Source organism: Macaca fascicularis, chromosome 9 (assembly GCF_037993035.2).
Source record: "Macaca fascicularis isolate 582-1 chromosome 9, T2T-MFA8v1.1".
NCBI classification, from domain to species: Eukaryota; Metazoa; Chordata; class Mammalia; order Primates; family Cercopithecidae; genus Macaca; species Macaca fascicularis.
This window is the reverse complement of record NC_088383.1, coordinates 119,714,131-119,732,541: the sequence shown is the minus strand read 5'-3', so window position 1 is coordinate 119,732,541 and position 18,411 is coordinate 119,714,131. Positions and strand designations below refer to the sequence as shown.

At 43.7% G+C, this 18,411-nt stretch overlaps 1 protein-coding gene across 3 annotated transcripts in view; it reads right to left on the bottom strand.

The window, feature by feature from the left end:
* Positions 1-1,552, bottom strand: part of RBM20 (RNA binding motif protein 20) — a 196,653-nt gene extending 195,101 nt beyond the window's left edge. For 2 of the 3 annotated variants that reach the window (XM_045361513.3, XM_045361514.3), the window contains exon 1: positions 7-331. In XM_045361513.3, the coding sequence (XP_045217448.2) occupies positions 7-212 (206 nt within the window). In that variant the 5' untranslated portion in view covers positions 213-331. Of the gene's footprint in view, positions 1-6; positions 332-1,201 lie in introns of those variants that run through there. The other variant, XM_065521408.2, reaches the window with a different exon arrangement.
* Positions 1,553-18,411: the final 16,859 nt, after the last annotated feature.

The following is an 18,411-nucleotide window of genomic DNA, read 5'->3' as shown; positions in this document are numbered from 1 at the left end:
TCTTACTTTTGGATGATCTGAGGTAGGCCGGCTTGGGGCGGGGGCGGGGGCGGCGGCGGCGGCGGCGGCGGCGGCGGCGGTGGCTGCTGCATCCCTCGCGGGCCGGAGGGTGCCGGGGACGCCCGGGCAGCAGGCACACTGCAGGCAACTCTGTCCGGCTGCTCCGGACCGCTGGGGTCCGCGTCCTGGCTCATGGCTGCTGCCAGCACCATGCGGGGCGAGACCCGCCCGGGATCGCGGCGAGAGAGCTCACGGGAGGGGCGGTCCTGGGCCACGGGCGCTCACTGGCCGGGGTCCCCGTGCCCAGTCCCCTTGTCCTTCCCGGTGGCGCGGGGAGGAGACGCGAGGGGCGGGGAGGAGGCAGTCCCGGCGGCGCCGCCTCCTCCTCCTGCTGCTCCAGCTCCTCCGGGCCGGCCACGCGGGGGCGGGGGCCAGGGGGCGTCTCCCGACCGGCTGGAGCTGCTCTGCGGCCGGGGGTTGCTCAGCACCAAGCTGGACCCAGGAACTCTGCCCGCCGACCCTGGGCGCAGGAAGCCGGGAGGGAGCGCGGTGTACGCCACCCGCCACAGTGCACCCCCAAGGTCCGGAGCCCAGCGTTCCACGGCGCAGCACACCGCGTGAGGAAGGACACACACGCAGCCCGCGGCCCGCCGCCGCGCTCTCGCTCCAGCCGGGAACCGTGCGCGCGGCCTCTCGCAGCTCCTGCCAAGCCGGGCGGACCGAGAGCGCCCAGGACGTCCGCGCGCATCGCCCATGCAAAGTGTGCCGGGCCTGACATCTGCCCGAGGCTGGAACTCGGCCAGCGCCACTCGCGCCTGAGGCACCCGACCCCGAGGGGAAGAAAGCCTGGAGTCGCCCCGAGGTGGGACTTGTATTGTAACCCAGGTCTCAGATGACCATCCCCGGGGCTCTCCAAATTGTCAGTTCTAGCTGCTGATTTCAGGTGTCCCCGGAAGCAGCCGGTGGGGCCACCGTGGGTTTCTGGTTTCTTTTTCTCTTCACTTAAAAGACCCCGCCACGACGCTACGAGCGCAAAGACAAAACCATGCGTACATTTTATTCTTGTTATTTATTGGCCAAATCTCGGCGGAAATGTAAAGGATGAAAAGAGAGTTTGCCGACGTCGTACGGTCACCGTCACGCCCTCTGAAGCCCTGTTAATTACCCTTGTTCCCGCGTGCGCCCGTCCACCTGCACTCACCGGTTCACAGCTGTGGACGCGGACATCCTGAGGCCTTTCAAGGCTGAGAGCCACTCCGCAAGGTGCAGCTTAATGTCCTGGCACGTGGGTGCGAATATGCTAGGCACCTGACGCAGAAATGTCTGCGGAGCAGAGCAAAGACCGGAGAAAGCGGCCGCCCAGTACACCTCACCGGCTGGCCGGCATACAGGAGTTCTAAGTCCTGACGCCAACACCCCCGGGAAGTAGAGAAAATCGTGCCTTGGGTTCCTGGGAAACCAGAGCCCAGCATGCCCCATGGCCTGGAGAGGAGTTTGCTCAGGGTCTCCACCCAACTCACCTTCCTCCCGCAACCACGCGGTGGAAAATTCTGAAGATGGATTCCCTGAGACCTGGCAACTACTTGAATTCCCTAAAAGACGCTTTCATTTCTCCCCAGACTGAGTTTCCAGCCTCAGGAAACTGCGCCTCCGCCTCCGTTGATTTCTGCCATCATTCTCTCTTTCTCCTTACTTCTGCCATCATTCTCTCTCCTTCCTTCCCTCTCCCTTTTTTTATCTTCCTTTCTTCCTCCTCTAATATAAAATGACACTGTCAATTCCTTGTGTTCATAAAGATCAGTTTGCCACAATTCGCCAAATTGAGTCTCACGAAAACAAACAAAAACAAAACAAAAACGTGAAACAGGTAGGCTGGTCCGAAGGTATGTAGGTAGCTCAATTCATTGTTCTGTTCGTTACAGATGGAACTTGTTCTACTCTTTCCCCCTTCTCCTTAATGCAGTTGAGGAGGGAAAAACAACAACAACAACAAACCCTAGTAAAGAGGTGTTGATTGTTTTTCCCATTTCACAAATGAGGAGGCATTAGCGTGATTTGTCGGGAGGATCCACAGCTAGTAAGAGGCTGTAAGAACCAGAGTTTTGTCCATTCTCTGAATAGTTAGCTCATCATCATCAGTTTCCATCACTAAATTCCTAACCGTGGTTTCCTTAAATCTCCATCCTCCACCCCATATTCCCACCCCCAGACTTCCTTAGTGAAAGGAAATTACTTAAAATTAACATTGCAGCTCTCCCAGAAATAAAATTAAAACTTTTTCTGTGTTTGCACGGAAATCTTTTTCTCAGAATCCTCCAAAACCTTGATGGAAAGAGCTTTGTGGTGAAAAGGACCTGTTTTCGAGTCCAGACTCTGCAGTTTATCAGTGGAATAGTTCAACTTCTCTGAGTGTCAGTTACCAAATACATAAATCAGAACTGATGAGATCCTGTCTTGGAGAGTCTCTGTTAGGGTTAGGGATAATGTGTCTTGCATACTCTATGCATAAGATGTTCAATCTGGCACTTACTACAAACATAATTCTTTATATTCCAACCTTATAGCCAAATATTAATACAACAGATCTCAAACCCCAGAAAGCTGACAGCCTGGAAGTCACAACATCGATATAAGTGAGTCTATTCCCATTACATTTTTATTGGCAAAAAAAGAGGACCATGTTATATGAATGCAGCTGTCTGAGTCTCAAAAATAATATCCTAGCATATGTGATAAAATAAGAAACAATGGATAAATCTAGGTATTCACTGGGCTTTTTTTTGCATCCTTTCTGTAAGTTTGAAATTTTCAAAATTAAAAACATGGAAAAAAATGAATGATTCACAGGTGTTTTTCAGAATGCCATCTCCATGATTATAGCTTAGTATTTGCGATCCGCATGTTACATAATAACTGAACTTAGAACAGATTTGAAGGGAGAGGGCAACACAACAGCAAAAACCTAGAGGTAGTTCACATCCTTCCTCAGATCCCACAAAATGTTTTCCAGGATGACATTGAACAAGCCTTCCATTTTGCAAGTCAAACATAAAGTATATTCAAAAGTTGCAATGGTAAATATTTCTAAATGTTTCTCACTTCTCTCCTGGAGGAATGAAAAAGCATAAAGAACCCTAGCTGAGGCTGCAGCCCTTGCGTTGATCTGACCCAGGTCTCTCACCACTCCCCTCCCCCAAGCATGCGCTTCACCGTGACAGAAGCCAGACAAGTGTGAGTCACCTGACTTGACAAATGGGAGCGTGACTGAGAGGTGAAGACTGGTAACACCTCTCTTTGTTCCTCTCCGCAGAAGCATCCTGTCCCTCCTTGACCTACAAGTGAACTACGATCAGGTGGTGAGGCTATTGCTGTTTGTGCATACGTTTAATATTTAACAAGCTGCTAAGTATTTTCATAGTTTATCTTACTTTATATTCACAGTAACCCCATGAGCAGCAACTGTTAACTCTGTTTTATAATTAAGAAAACTGAAGCTCAGATGGCTATAAGAATTTGCTGAAGGTCACCCAGCTTTTAAGAGCCAGAAGCAAGACTGCAGGTAGGTTGGTCTGTCCCCAAAGCTCACCCACTCTCTACACTACCTCAGTGACAGAAGTGGAACTGAGATCTTACCTGTCTTCTGCTGTGATGCTGCTGTGAATATAAAATGCCACCTGCATTGTGATGCAACTCTGCTACTCATATCTATTCAGATCATTCCATCAATAGGAAATATCTAAACTGACCCTTACAAATAAGAAAATTCAAAGAAATGACGCAACCTGCTGGGAGGTGGTAGAAAGGGGTAGAAAAACAACCCAGGTCTCTATTATACTAGGGTCATTCTCAAACTTACTGGGGACTCTGGCACTCTGGCTTGTCCCATGATGTTAATAAATAATCCAGGCACTGGTTCTAGGAGCTTTCTCACACCTTATTTCATTTAATATCACCATTTTGGAGAAACTTGAAGAACCTGCCCAAAGTCACTGGAATAATAAACAGTAGAGCTGAGATTCAGACCCTGGCCTGAATCGCTGTGACCCTCTGTACCCTCTTCAAAGGGGAAATATAATAGCTTCCTCTCAGTTGATTGTGAGCATTCATCTCTGCAGATGAGCTGATGTGTACGTGCCTGCGGCTGTTCAGCATATGTATACTATCACTGTTATTTTTTAACAACAGTTTACTTTGTAAAGTTTGATGACATAGACATTCTCATACACTATAGGTGTCAGTTGCAGTAACTCTTTGGAAGTGAATTGGATTATTTATTTATTTATTTATTTATTTATTTATTTATTTTGAGACAGAGTTTCACTCTTGTTGCCCAGGCTGGAGTGCAATGGCGTGATCTCGGCTCACCGCAACCTCTGTCTCCTGGGTTCAAGCGATCCTCCTGCCCCAGTCTCCCGAGTAGCTAGGATTACAGGCATGCGCCACCACGCCTGGCCAATTCTGTATTTTTAGTAGAGACAGGGTTTCTCCATGTTGGTCAGGCTGGTCTTGAACTCTCGAGCTCAGGTGATTCGCCCACCTCGGCCTCCCAAAGTGCTGGGATTACAGGCGTGAGCCACCGTGCCCAGCCAGAATTGGAACTATTAAAATTGCAACAAGGGAAACTGACTCAGCAATTATCCTCCTAGGAATTTATCCTATGGGTTTATTTGTAGCAATAATCAAAGCTACATGGACAAGGGGATTTATTGTGGCGTTGTTCATAATAGCAAAAACTAGAAACAACCAAAGTGCTGCACAGAAGGGTGGCCTTACAAAAGATGGTCTCTATTACAAAAGAGTACAATGTAGCCCTTAAAAAGGAGGAGGTAGGTCTGTATGCACTGCTAGGGAAAGAGACCCGAGGTGTATCATTAAGGAGAAAATGCAAGTTTCTCAACAGCATTGCAGTATGACTAAATGTCTGTAAAATCGAAGAGCAGAGAACATTTCTGGAAAAGTTATACAAGTAATTTTTTTTTTTTTTTTTTTGAGATGGAGTATCGCTCTGTCGTCCAGGCTGGAGTGCAGTGGTGTGATCTCGGCTCGCTGCAAGCTCCACCTCCCAGGTTCACGCCATTCTCTGGCCTTAGCCTCCCGAGTAGCTGGGGCTACAGGCACCTGCCACCACGCCTAGCTATTTCTTTCTTTCTTTTTTTTTTTTTTTTTTTTGTATTTTTAATAGAGACGGGGTTTCACTGTGTTAGCCAGGCTGGTCTCAATCTCCTGACCTCGTGATCTGCCCGCCTCGGCCTCCCAAAGTGCTGGGATTACAGGCGTGAGCCACCACGTTCAGCCAACAAGTACTTTTTAACAGTAAGTACCTCTGGAAATTAGGATAGGGCAGGAACCTTTTCCTTGTATGACCTTTTATATTGTTTGAATACTTGAAATAAAATTTTATTGAAGTACATATGCTATTAGGGTTTTTGCTATGAACATGTCATTTTTAAATTAACCAATGACAACAAAACTTAAAATTTTGTTTTTTCAACTAGTAATCATTAACAACACTTAGTATATCAATAAGAGTTTTGCTTATGTATTTATTTTTTGGGACGGAGTCTCACTCTGTTGCCCAGGCTGGAGTACAGTGGCGCCATCTTGGCTCACTGCAACCTCCACTTCCCAGGTTTAAGCAATTCTCCTGCCTCAGCCTCCCGAATAGCTGGGATTACAGGTGCTTGCCACCACGCCCAGCTAATTTTTGTATTTTTAATAGAGATGGGGCTTCACCATGTTGGCCAGGCTGGTCTCAAACTTCTGACCTCAAGTGATCTGCCTGCCTTAGACTCCCAAAGTGCTGGGATTACAGGCGTGAGCCACCACACCCAGCCAAGATGTTTAATTTTAAAGCAAAAATTCATGTGATGGAATGAAGGAGAAATACACTGGATAATATATTGTCCAGTCTTAAACACTGTCCTTTTATCCTAGCAACTCCATTAGAGACAGTTAAATAAGTAAATCATTAAGTTGCTAGCAGTCACATTGATACAGTTATAAGCTACTAATCTGACAATTATGAATACATACGAAGCAGTCTACCATAGATCATCTTTGCCATAAGATAGTAACTGTTATCTGGGTATTACTATTAATAGTTATCATTACTTGCTTTAGAGATAGAGTCTCACTCTGTTACCCAGGCTGTCATCCAGGGTGGAATGCAGTGGCACGATCATGGCTCACTGCAATCTTGAACTCCTGGGCTTAAGTGATCCTCCTGCCTCAGCCTCCCAAGGAGTAGCTGGGACTCCAGACATGTACCACCACGCCTACCCAGCTAATTTTTATGTTTTCTAGAGACAGGGTTTTGCCATGTTGCCCAGGCTGGTCAAACTCCTGGCCTCAAGTAATCTCACCCCAGCCTCGCAAAGTGCTGGGAATACAGGGGAGCCACCACACCCAGCCAACAGTTCTGTTTCTTGAGTATTAATCTGCCAGGCTGTCTTGAGCACATATTTCTCATTTAGTCCTCACAGTCACCTTAGTGGGTGGTTGGTTTTTTTATACCCATTTTACAGATAAGGAAACAAAGGCTCATGAAGTCCAACCACCTGGCCAGCTAGTAAGCAGAGGAGCTGCGGATCTAACCCTAGCCTCTATTACTCCTAGCACTGAGTTTTAACTACTTTGTGTGGTGTTTCTTGATATAATGGGGCTTTGAGACTGGACACTCCTCTGCTAAATCCCCAGGGTTTGGACCTCTCTGCTGTCTCCAGTATCCCATCCCTTGGTTTTCCATCTCTCCATACTTCTCGGCTTCTCTTTTCTACCCCTCTGAGGCAGAAATACTTACCTCAGCTTGACCTATTGGCTGGTGCCTCGACCAGAGTATGATTTTTGTTTGACTTGAAGTCCGTGGAATCTCTACAGATGTTTGAAAACAATCAGAAAATAAAATCCTGTCCTGGCTTCACAAAGGGTCACCGCTCTCTGAAAACTCAGGAGAGACAGTGGCTGAAGGATGCTGTTTAAAAATAATGTGGTTACTCATGGAACTGGATGCACATCTGAATTTGAAGGAGACCGTCAGGGAACTTTAGCTGAGGAAAAGTGAGGACATGACCCAGGAGGCTCTTTTCTGCCCGACAACTCACTGGGAACTTCCCTCATTGGCTGCAGGGAAAGGCTTAGCCTCCATCCCGCTGGTCAGGAATTTATCAGCCGGGACTCTTGTCCTCTAATAAGCCCTGCAGGTGTTGTATCCTACTCAAAGTAGCAGTTGGTTGGGAGTCAGGAAACTGCGGTTCTAGAGCTTTAGGTATATATCCAATGTCCCTGAACAGGAAAGCAGTTATCCCAACCACAAGTGACATCAGCATCTTTGCCTCTCCTAAAAGCATCACTGCTCCGAGCCCCGGGTGGCTAGAGCTCTCTCCTGCCACTGCTTGTTCGGTACCTGGCGACAAACCAACAACTGCAGATTGCGTCCAGAATCCCAGGGGCCCAGAGCAGCAAGGGGCATGGTTAACCAGGACATGGCTTCCTGGAAAAGAGGAGTTTTGAGCTATGCTTCCAAAGAGCCAGAGAATGACTTTCTGTCGTTTGCTGTTTCCAGGACACATAATACAACAATCTTACTGTGTATTATAAAGCAAGTTGCAGCTGAATGTTCTTGGAAGGGGGATGGGAAGTGATGGAGGTGAGAAATGAATGTGGGAGAAATGTTAGAGGTAGCTAATTGCATGACTTAAGTTCCGTGGGGCTCTGCACCCCCTGTGGAGACCCAGCTTCCACAAGTCGTGCTTAATCCCTGGGGAATGTCACTGTCATTCAGAGGCCAGTGGTGTGACTTTAGGCCCCAGCCAAGCAAAACAGCACTTCTCAGAGGCGGGGGACTCCTTTTTCCAGCCCATCCCCCAGTTGCCTCCTCTGTCTCTCTTATCATCCCGCCTGTCTGTCAGGCCAGTTGGTCATCAGAGAATAAACATCTCAGGCTGTTTGCCCACCAACTCCAGGATCAGGTGACCATTATGGAAGGCAACACCGGAGGCCTCTGCGTGCCAGAGTGACGCCAGGAACAGTGAGAGCCTGCAATGTGCTGACCTCACTGAGTGGGCACTCATGCAGCTGGCTGGGAGTAGACTAATGCCACTCCCTGGTGTGGCCCATTTGGTCATCCCAGGGCCACCCCACGCAGGAGACCCTGCCCCGCTTCCTCTCAGCACAGACTCTGGTGTCAGAATAACTCCATTAGAAATCCAGCCCCAAGGTCTGCTAGTCACATGATGTTATGCAAGTTACTCTACCTCCCCGAGCCTCAGTGTTCCCATCTGAGAAATGGGAATAATAGTGTCCACATCATGAGGTTACTGGGAGGATTATATGTAAAGCACTTAAGCCAGTGTCATCTAGCATATGACTGGGGCTCAGTAAATTGTCATTGGCTGTTTTTATGGTGATTACTGGACTGTCCATTGGGAATATTCAGTAATCATAATACATAGTCCCTTAAAAGGGCTTGCTGTGGGTCAGGAGGTCAGCCACTTTCAGCACATATAAATCCCAGGGGGAAAAGAACGTTCCCATTAGGAACGCTCAGAAATGATAATACACAGTCCCTTAAAAGAGCTTACTCTGGGTCAGGAGGTCAGTCACCTTCTGCACGTATAAATCCCAGGGGGTAAGATACCCGCCTCGGCCTCCCAAAGTGCTGGGATTACAGGCCTGAGTCACCCAGTCTGGCCAATAGTCCTCTATTTTGGTAACACTATCTTAATACCAGATGAGCAAGAATTATATTGGAGGTCTGTACTCCAGAGGGTGAGAACTTAAACCTCACGAAGATTCAGGGGCTTGCACATTCGTGGATTGGTAAGGACCCAGTGGTCCTAACCAATCCACCTACCTCAGCCTCCCAAAATGCTGGGATTATAGGCGTGAGCCACCATGCCTGGTCCATTGTATATCTTTAAACTATCTCTTTTGCCCATCTTTATATAGTTTTTATCTTTTTCCCCTCAATTTTTAGAGCTCTTTATAAATTAGGGAGATTAGACCTTTGTCTCTGATAAAGATGGTTTATTATTTGTCTTTTCTTATTGTTTTGTCTTTTCTTTTTGTATTTGCCATGGTTTATTATTCATCTTTTCTTATTGTTTTTGCCATGCCAATGTTATTTTATTTTTATGTAGTAAAATGTATCAGTTGTTTCTTCTGTTGCACCTGCATTTTGAATCGGAATTAGAAAAAGCTTCTAAACACTGAGATTTTTTTTTTAATTCTCATGTTTTTTCTAGCATCTGTATGATTTAATTTTTTTACACTTAGATGTCTGATTCATTTGGAGTTCATTCTGGTGCACAGTGTGAGGCATGGAGCCAGTTTTATCTTCTCCAAATGGCCATCCAGTTGTCCCAACACCACTTATTGAAAGGGCTCGCTTTCCTTCCAAGATATAAGATACCATCTTTGGCTGGGCGCGGTGGCTAAAGCCTGTAATCCCAGCACTTTGGGAGGCCGAGACGGGCGGATCATGAGGTCAGGAGACCGAGACCATCCTGGCTAACACGGTGAAACCCCGTCTCTACTAAAAAATACAAAAAACTAGCCGGGCGTGGTGGCAGGTGCCTGTAGTCCCAGCTACTCGGGAGGCTGAGGCAGGAGAATGGCGTGAACCCGGGAGGCGGAGCTTGCAGTGAGCTGAGACCCGGCCACTGCACTCCAGCCTGGGCGACAGCGCGAGACTCCGTCTCAAAAAAAAAAAAAAAAAAAAAAAAAAAAAGATACCATCTTTATCATATGCTAAATTTCCATATATACTTATGTCTAATTCTGGACTTTCTATGTTTTCCTAATAGTCTTCCTGCTCACTTATCAGTTTTAAAGATCTTTTGTAATAATATTTGTTATTTGACAAGAATTATCTCTTCTCACAGTTCTTCTTTTTGGGGTTTTCATAACTGTTCTTGCATTTTTATTTTTCCATATGAGCTCTGCAATCAATTTTGTAGAAAAAAAAATGTGGTATTAAAAGAAATAGCCAGGCATGGTGGCACATGCCTGTAATCCCAGCTTCTCAGGAAGCTGAGGCACAAGAATCATTTGAACCTGGAAGGCAGAGGTTGCAGTGAGTCAAGATCGCACCACTGCACTCCAGCCCAGGTGACAGAACGAGACTCAGTCTCTAAATAAATAAATAAGTGGTATTTTTATTAGGGTATTGTTAAAATTATATATTGTCTTGAGGAGAATTAGACCTTTACAATGTTGAGTTAGTCCCATCACAGAACAAGGGATGTCTTTTGCTTTGTTCAAGTCTATTTTTATGCCTTTAGGGAGTATTTTAAAGTTTTCCTCAGAGAAGTTTTGGTTGTTTTAGTGGTATCAGATAAAATACTTGACACTTCAGCAGATCAAAGCAAAAGCTTTATTACAGAAAAAGTAATAATAGGAGGGAGGACAGAGCCAAGCAAATCATCACACTGACACCAGCTGCCAGACTCACAGCCCAGAGGGACAAGAGATATGGAGCCAGATGGGCAACTAGCCAAGTCGGAAGGTGGCACCCATAGCACCTCCCCCGGAACTAAGCACCACCCTCATAGTACCTGGGCTTGTAAGACCCTAGGGATTGTAAGGTTGTTCTATGGGTGGTTATGTTGAGAGCCAAGTTTGTCTATTACATACCATGTTTTCTTATTTATAACTATCTAACTCATTTATTCCATGCTTAGTGCCACAATATTGGATCAACAACTCCCTAAGGGATTACGTTGGCGTTCCCACATAATTCACACTTTTCTTCTTAGTTTGTTCCTCAATATTTTAAGCTCTTTAGTTTGTATAAAAATAGGGCTTTCTCTTTTATTATCTTCTCTAACTGGTTATTGTTTATATAAATATAAATGTATATTTGCATATTTATATTTCTATATTATTTAATCTGTATATAAAATAATGCATGTATACCCACAGAAGTATTTTGCTTGTTTTAGTTTTATCATTACAACTCTTGAGTTTTCCAGATATTCTATCATGTCATCTACAAATAGAGCTTTACTTTTTTCCCTGTCAATTTTTATTCCTCTAATAGTTTTCTCTTGTCTAGTTGTATTGATTAATATCTCGATTATGTTAAATAGTAGTGGATATATGGGCTTCTTTGCCTTGTTTCTGATCTCATGTGTTTATCTATTAATTTGGTGACTTTCCTAATATGTACATTTAATATATCTATTCACATCTTTATATATACATTTATTGTATTAAAATGAATTCTTACATAGGCATTGTGTGGAAAGTTAAAAAGACATGGAAAACGCCTGGTGCGGTGGCTCACACCTGTAATCCCAGCAGTTTGGGAGGCCAAGGCGGGGAGATCATGAGGTCAGGAGTTTGAGACCAGCCTGGTCAACATGGTGAAACCCTGTCTCTACTAAAAATACAAAAATTAGCCAGGCATGGTGGGTGCCTGTAATGGCAGCTACTAAGGAGGCTGAGGCAGGAGAATCACTTGAACCCAGGAAGCTAAATTTTGTATTTTTAGTAGAAATGGGGTTTTGCCATGTTGGCCAGGCTGGTCTCGAGCTCCTGTCCTCAGATGATCCACCTGCCTCAGCCTCCCAAAGTGCTGGGATTACAGGCCTGAGCCACTGTGCCCAGCCAATTGTCCTCTATTTTTATAACACCATGTTAATACCGGATGAGCAAGAATTATATTGGAAGTCTGTACTCCAGAAGGTGAGAACTTAAACCTCAAGAAGATTCAGGAACTTGCACATTAGTAGATTGGTAAGGACCCAAGGGTCTAGGGTCTGTCATCCCCTCCAGAGTAAAAGGTAAATCCTTTGCAGTGGCCTCATCAACCTCTTTCCACTTTCAAACTTCTACTTTCCCCTTTGAATAGCTGGTACAATGTCTTATAAGTGTCTGATGTAAACTAGGTGAGGATCAGGATCAATCTATATGTGAAATATTACCAAAACTTTGAAAAATTTTTGATAACATGGATAAAAGAAAACCAAAAGCTCTAATATTTTCTTCTTGCATTCCAATGGATTGACTTTTAAGCCTCATTTTTGGAAGTCAATTGAATAAATTATTACTTTTATTTTATTTTATTTATTTATTTTGAGAGGGAGTTTTGCTCTGTCACCCAGGCTGGACTGCAGTGATGCAACCTCAGTTCACTGCATCTTGTACCATTCATAATTCAAAAGGAAACATAGAGAGACTGCCTTGGTCCATCTATCCAGTGATAGGAAATGCTGTCAGCTTTCTTGGAATGAGGCACTGCCTGGGAAAGGATTCTGCAGAAAGTACAGGCTGGGCACGAGTAACTCTGCTACCTGGGCCATGTGACACAGAGAATCCTATGGCATGAGAGGCGTTTATGGAAGGAAAGACATATTGAATCTATTACAAGCCCTAGTAGGGGCATCACAATGTAGACACCTAGAGTTCTGGAGCAAGTCATGACATGTGCAGCAGAAATTTACAGCATTTGGAAACTAGTTCCTAGTGGGTGATTTGGCCCTGGTAGAGACAGAGCCTCTGATCTTGCCGACCACGGAACATCAAGTGACTATGTGACAAGAGCTGCTACATTACATTTCTACTGTTGTGTAACAGATTATCATAAATGTGAGGGCTTAAAAGGGCACACATTTATTTTTTCAGAGTTATGCAGGTCAGAAGTCCAGAATGGCTCAAATGGGTTCTCTGCTCAGGATGTTACAAGGCCAAAATCAAGATATTGGCCAGGTTGGGCTCTTATCTGGAGGCTCTAGGTGAGAATCTGATTCCATCTTCATTCAAGTTGTTGACCAAGTTCAGTTTCTTGTGGTTGTAGGACTGGAGTCCTCATTTTCTAGTTGACTATCAACGGAGGGCCTCTCTCAGCTCTTAAGGCCACCATACTCCCTCTCAAGTGGCTCCACCATCTTCAAGCAAACAACAATGCATCAAATTCCCATTATACTTGAAAAAGACTTGAACCCACCACTAGAACCTTTAGAGTAAATCCAGCACACTCACTGTTCCTCACAATCTAAATTATATAACTCCTATGCTTAGAGAATTGGCTCCTTCTCTGTTTATTAGCAGGCTGTGCTTCAGCTAGTCAAGTTATCTAATCTCTGGTTTAGTTCCTGATCTAAAAAAAAATAAACATATAACACCTTATAGGGCTGTTGTGAACATCAATGAAATAACACTTATAAAGTACCTGACACATGCAGATGCTCAGTTAATGAAAGTAGTCAAAACCAGCACCTTCACCACCACCATCATCATCATCGTCAGAACAATGAAGACATGAACAATGCTGTTTTAGGCCTCTTTGGCCTAGAGAATGACAAGCCTTTGGTGAAGTAACCATGGAATGAAAATAGTTTGGGGCTCCAAATCCTAATGTATCTGAATTCCTGGGATCCCTGGAGTCCCAAGTTCCATTAAAGCATCATGGGTGGTATGTGTTTGGTGGCCCTCTGTCTTAGTGGGTTTGTTGTTGCTTATAGCAGAACACTGAAACTGGGGAATTTATAAAGAAAGAGAATGTATTTCTTACAGTTATGGAGGCTGAGAAGTCCAAGGTCAAGGGGCTGCATCTGGCAAGGACCTTCTTGCTGATGAGGACTCTCTGAAGAGCCCCTAAGCAGTGCAGGACATCACTTGGCAAGGGGGCTGAGTGTGCTAGCTCAGGTCTCTCTGCTTCTTCTTATAAAGCTACCAGTTCCACTCTCATGATAACCTATTAATTCATTAACCTGTTCATAAGGCCCAATCACCTCTTAAAGGCTCACCTCTCTAAATAACGCCACATTTAGGATTAAACTTCAACATGAGTTTTGGAGGGGACATTCAAACCACAGCACCATCATTGGTTTTGCATGTGGAAAATTAGTGGCCATTCAAATCATTCTACTTTTCTGGTCTTAATTGACAGTTGTTCTTCTGATATTGTTGGGATGAGGTAGGCTCCCTGCTTTGTGCTACCACAGCAACAAGAACTGCCCTCATCACCACCCTGTCTTCTAATTGCCTCTTGCTGGCTACATATTCCATGAGACTGTGAGTGCTCTGTGAAGGTGAGTGTTTTTGTCCTACTCAGCATTGTATTCTCTGGATATAACACAGCATATGATAGCATAGCAAGTGCTAATTAAATACTTGTTCAATACATGAATGAATGAATGTCCCCCAGCTCTTTTAATCATTATACTTAACAAGGCAGAAGGAATTAAGTGAATTAGGGACATTATTAGTACATAGTAATTAAAAATGATAATCATAACCATTATGTAGAAACTTAAGAAAACAATTATGTAAGAATGCCAAATGATAGAAAAGTTACTTAAACTCCTTTTGGCCACATCCAGAAAACGAGGCTATCAACATCTGCAATATTGGTTTGTTGTGATAATTAAAAGAGAGAAAATAGGTAAAATATTTAGCATGGTGCCCAATATGAACATGCGTTTCATAAATGGTAGTCATTTTGTTGTTGTTTACAATAATAGTAGGTGAAAGAAAAAAACAGAATGAAAATAGTTATTCTAGAGCTTATAAAATGATAGTTCCATAATTCTATATCTTCAAAGTTTCTATAACTTCAAATTCTATTTCTATAAAAATAACTATCACAAATATTTCTATTTCATCATTAAAGTCAAAGTGACCTGGGTTTATTACCAATTCTCTGAGCCCCATTAATAAAGTAAAAATAAGTATTATATCCTACTTGCTTTATAGGTCTTCAGTCAATCAAATACATTTCTAAATGTGAAAGTGACTTGAAAGTAGTCACCTACTTTTTTCCAGTTCTGTCCTGCCTTAGTTTTCACCTCTGGTGTCCTTGTGATGGATGCACTGGCCACAAGGGAGATTCCATACAAAAAGGGAGTCAGTAATTTAAAATCAGTACAGGGTTGCCCATGACTTCAGAGAGTCAGAGTGGCCAGCCCTGGAGAGGATCTAGGGAGCAACCCCAGGGAGTGGGTTCCTACAAAGGGAACCTGGAGATGACTGGGAAGTGGAGACATCTTCTATGCTGGATTCTGGGTTTGGAAGGGCTCAAGAAAATGACATGAAGACCCAGGAATGTAAAATATATATACCCAAGGACAGCATCCTCAGACCACCAGGGCTCAACTGAGGCATGTTTTTGCTCTAAACTAGCCCTAGCTTCCCACTTCCCATACCTATGCCACCCACAGGCCCCAGCCTATTATTAGTATTGGCTGTTTGGCTCTGAATGACGTGAGCCTTTCTTTGACTCTATCCCCAGGCTAAGAAAAACATAGGTCTTGGCTGGTTAAATTCTGCATCTACAGAGTCATAGCAACTGATCAGGACCATGAAGGTTATTCCTGCTGCTGGATGTGCTGCTTTCTGGCTCCAGAAATAGCACGCATTCCTTGCCTCTGTGGGTTCTACCCACTCCCTCTGAGAATACACAGACAGAAGTTGGATCAGGGACCACTCATGCTAAATGTAAACAGTTGGGTGTATTTGGAGTCCTTTTGTTTTAAAAGTCCAGCAGCTTCCTTTGCACCTGTTGGCAGAGTGTCAACTTTCTCTGTTTCATTCATGTTGCATGGGAGAGTCAATCATAGCTTCAATTACAAAGTCAACAACATTTGGGAGACCCTTCCAGGCAATTTCTCTTAATCCTCGTAAAAACTCTACATAATACAAGGTAGGTATTATGCCCATATTAGGAACAAGAGAACTGAATTTCAACGAAGTTCAAAAACTTGAACAGGAGCACACGGCAGAGCCTGGATTCAAAGCTAGGGCTTTGGCCTACTGAAAGCCTGAACCTTTCTACAACACCAGATTATAAACAGAGAATGTTGGGACTTTAAAGATTGCTTTGTAAGTTTTTACTTTGAGGCACTACTGCTGCTCCAAGCACATAAGAATAATAAATAAAATATGGAAAAAAAGGTAATCTTTGCTCAAAAGCACAATGAACATCTCCATGGACTACTCAAAATGAACCTGAAAAACAGTATTTTTAAGCAAATGAAAAAATCTAACCCTAAAAAAAAGCCAACAAAATCAAACAACAGGAACAAAAATTTAATACAGATAAAATTAAAATAATAAGATTACCTGACAGCTACTTTAAAATATGTTTAGGTTGCTCAAACTAAGAAATAATATGCATATAGGAACAAAATAAAGGCCAAAACAGGCAGAAAAAAGGAGAACAGGTGAGTAATGAAAAAGAACCAAGTAGGAATCTTGGCAAAAAAAATAGATAAACAAAAAAGAGTGTTGCACTTTTGGCCTCGATGGATTAACAGAGACCGGATTTACCCTCTTGCCAGAAACAAGAAGAAAAACAGAAAAACATGACACAATGGTTTTCAAGACACTTGACATTAGGAAACAAAGAACGTGATCCCTGAACAATGGGAGGCAAACAAGGTGAGCCCTGTTATTACTACAGCTTACTGCCTTGAGAAGGGTTCCAGGACACAGTCCAGGGGTAGCGGGTGGGGGGTGGTGGGGTGAGGGGGGGTAGGGTGTAGGGAACTAAAAAGCCCAGTAGCATTTCTGATTTCAGGAGACAGAGCTGAGAATCTAGTAAGACCAAGATGCAAGTGTTCATAGGACAGAGTACCAGAGGGGAGAGAACTGCACAGAGACTGAAACCCAGAGATCTCTAGAGCGTCCCTCTCAAATATCCAGCAGAGTACTAATCAGTGCACGTGTGTGAGGTCAGGAGAAGAATCATCTGAAAGGATCTGAAAGAACAGTGTTCAGCACTCACACAGCACTGGCAAAAATATCTGTTCCTACCAGAGAGAATGGAAAAACTCCAAATTCACAGGGCACTGGGTAGCGTATTCAAGAAGATCTTGCCTTAGTCGTGAGGAATAATTAGCCTAAGACTGAGTACTTCTCTGGGTTCACCTTAAAAATCATAAAAGCAAGATCTAAAAGCATCAAACTGTTTCCAAGTAATAGTTGGAACAAAGTTCAATAAAGTTCAAGATTTACAGGGATACAAAAATATCCAGCACCTAATAGGGTAAAATTCACAATGTCTGGCATCCAGTCAAAGATTACTAGGCATGCAAAGAGGCAGGAAAACACAATCCATTATGGGGATAATAATCATTCAATTAAAACCAACCCAGAAATGGCACAGATGTTAGAATTAGTAGAAGGCATTAAAACAATGATTATAACTGCATTCCATGTTTAAAAAGTTAAGTAGAAACATGAAAGATACATAAAAAGATCCAAATAGAACTTGTAGTGATAAAAATTACAATGATTGAGGAAAATAATAAACATGAATGTAGTTTCATCAACTCTAACAAATGTACCACTCTAGTGAAGAATGTTCACCAGATAATGGGGGAGGCTATTCACGTGTTGGGACAGGGAGTATGTGAGAAATCTCTGTACTTTCCTTTCAATTTTGCTGTGAATCTAAAACTTCTCTAAAAACATCATCTTTAAAAAACATATTGTGTACAGAGGAACAAAGAAAAAGATGACAGCAGGTTTCTTGATTTCTCTTCAGAAACAATGCAAGCGAGACGACTTGGAGTAACATCTTTAAAATATTGAAAAAAAATTGTTGACCTATAATCCCATATATAGCAAAAATAACTTCCGAAACAAATATTTAAAAAGTCATTTTGAGACACAAAAGTTGAAATAGTTTATCACCACCAGACCCATACTATAGAAGATGTTAAAGCAAGTTCTTCTAAGGTCACTCAACCAATTAGGAGCACAGCCAGGATTTGAAAACAATAAAATTAACCACAGCAAACATTCAACAAACATTGGCTTATGGAATAACGAAAGACACTCACTCAACCTTCACAACATCCATATAAGGTATGCATGACTTGGCCTCTCTTTATAGATGAAGATACTGAGACCTGAGAAGGTGAAGAAACTTAGCCTAGCGCACACACATGCCAAGGTTCAAATTCAGGCTTCTCTGAATTTGAAGTGTGTGATCTTTTCCTCGTATGTCAGTCTCTTGGGGGCTCCAGCAGAAAGTGGACCAGAGGGTCCAGCCTCTCTCTGGGAAGGTACTGGCAGCTGGAGATCTCTGTCTGGCCAGCTAAGAGCCCAGATCCTTAGATGGTCAACCTGACTTCTCAGGCTGAGGGATTCAGTGAAGGAGAAAGTGAAAAGTCGAGACCACTCTCCAACAGGTCTGGGGCATGCAAGTGAGCCCAGGCCCCACAAGCTGGAACCATGGAGGAGTTCGTAAAAGGTTACTCCCATCCTGCAAGAGCAGTTCATCCCCCTGATCTCAGCTCTACCTCTCTAACACTCCCCAAAAAGGAGAAGCCGACTCCAACAACCCCTTAGTGTCCCTGGAGATAGTGCTTCCTGCATTCCACATCCCACTGACAGATTTTTGGCTTCCTTTGATAACCCTAATAAAATGTGCCAGTAATAATTTATTTTTCCTTGGGAGTGCAA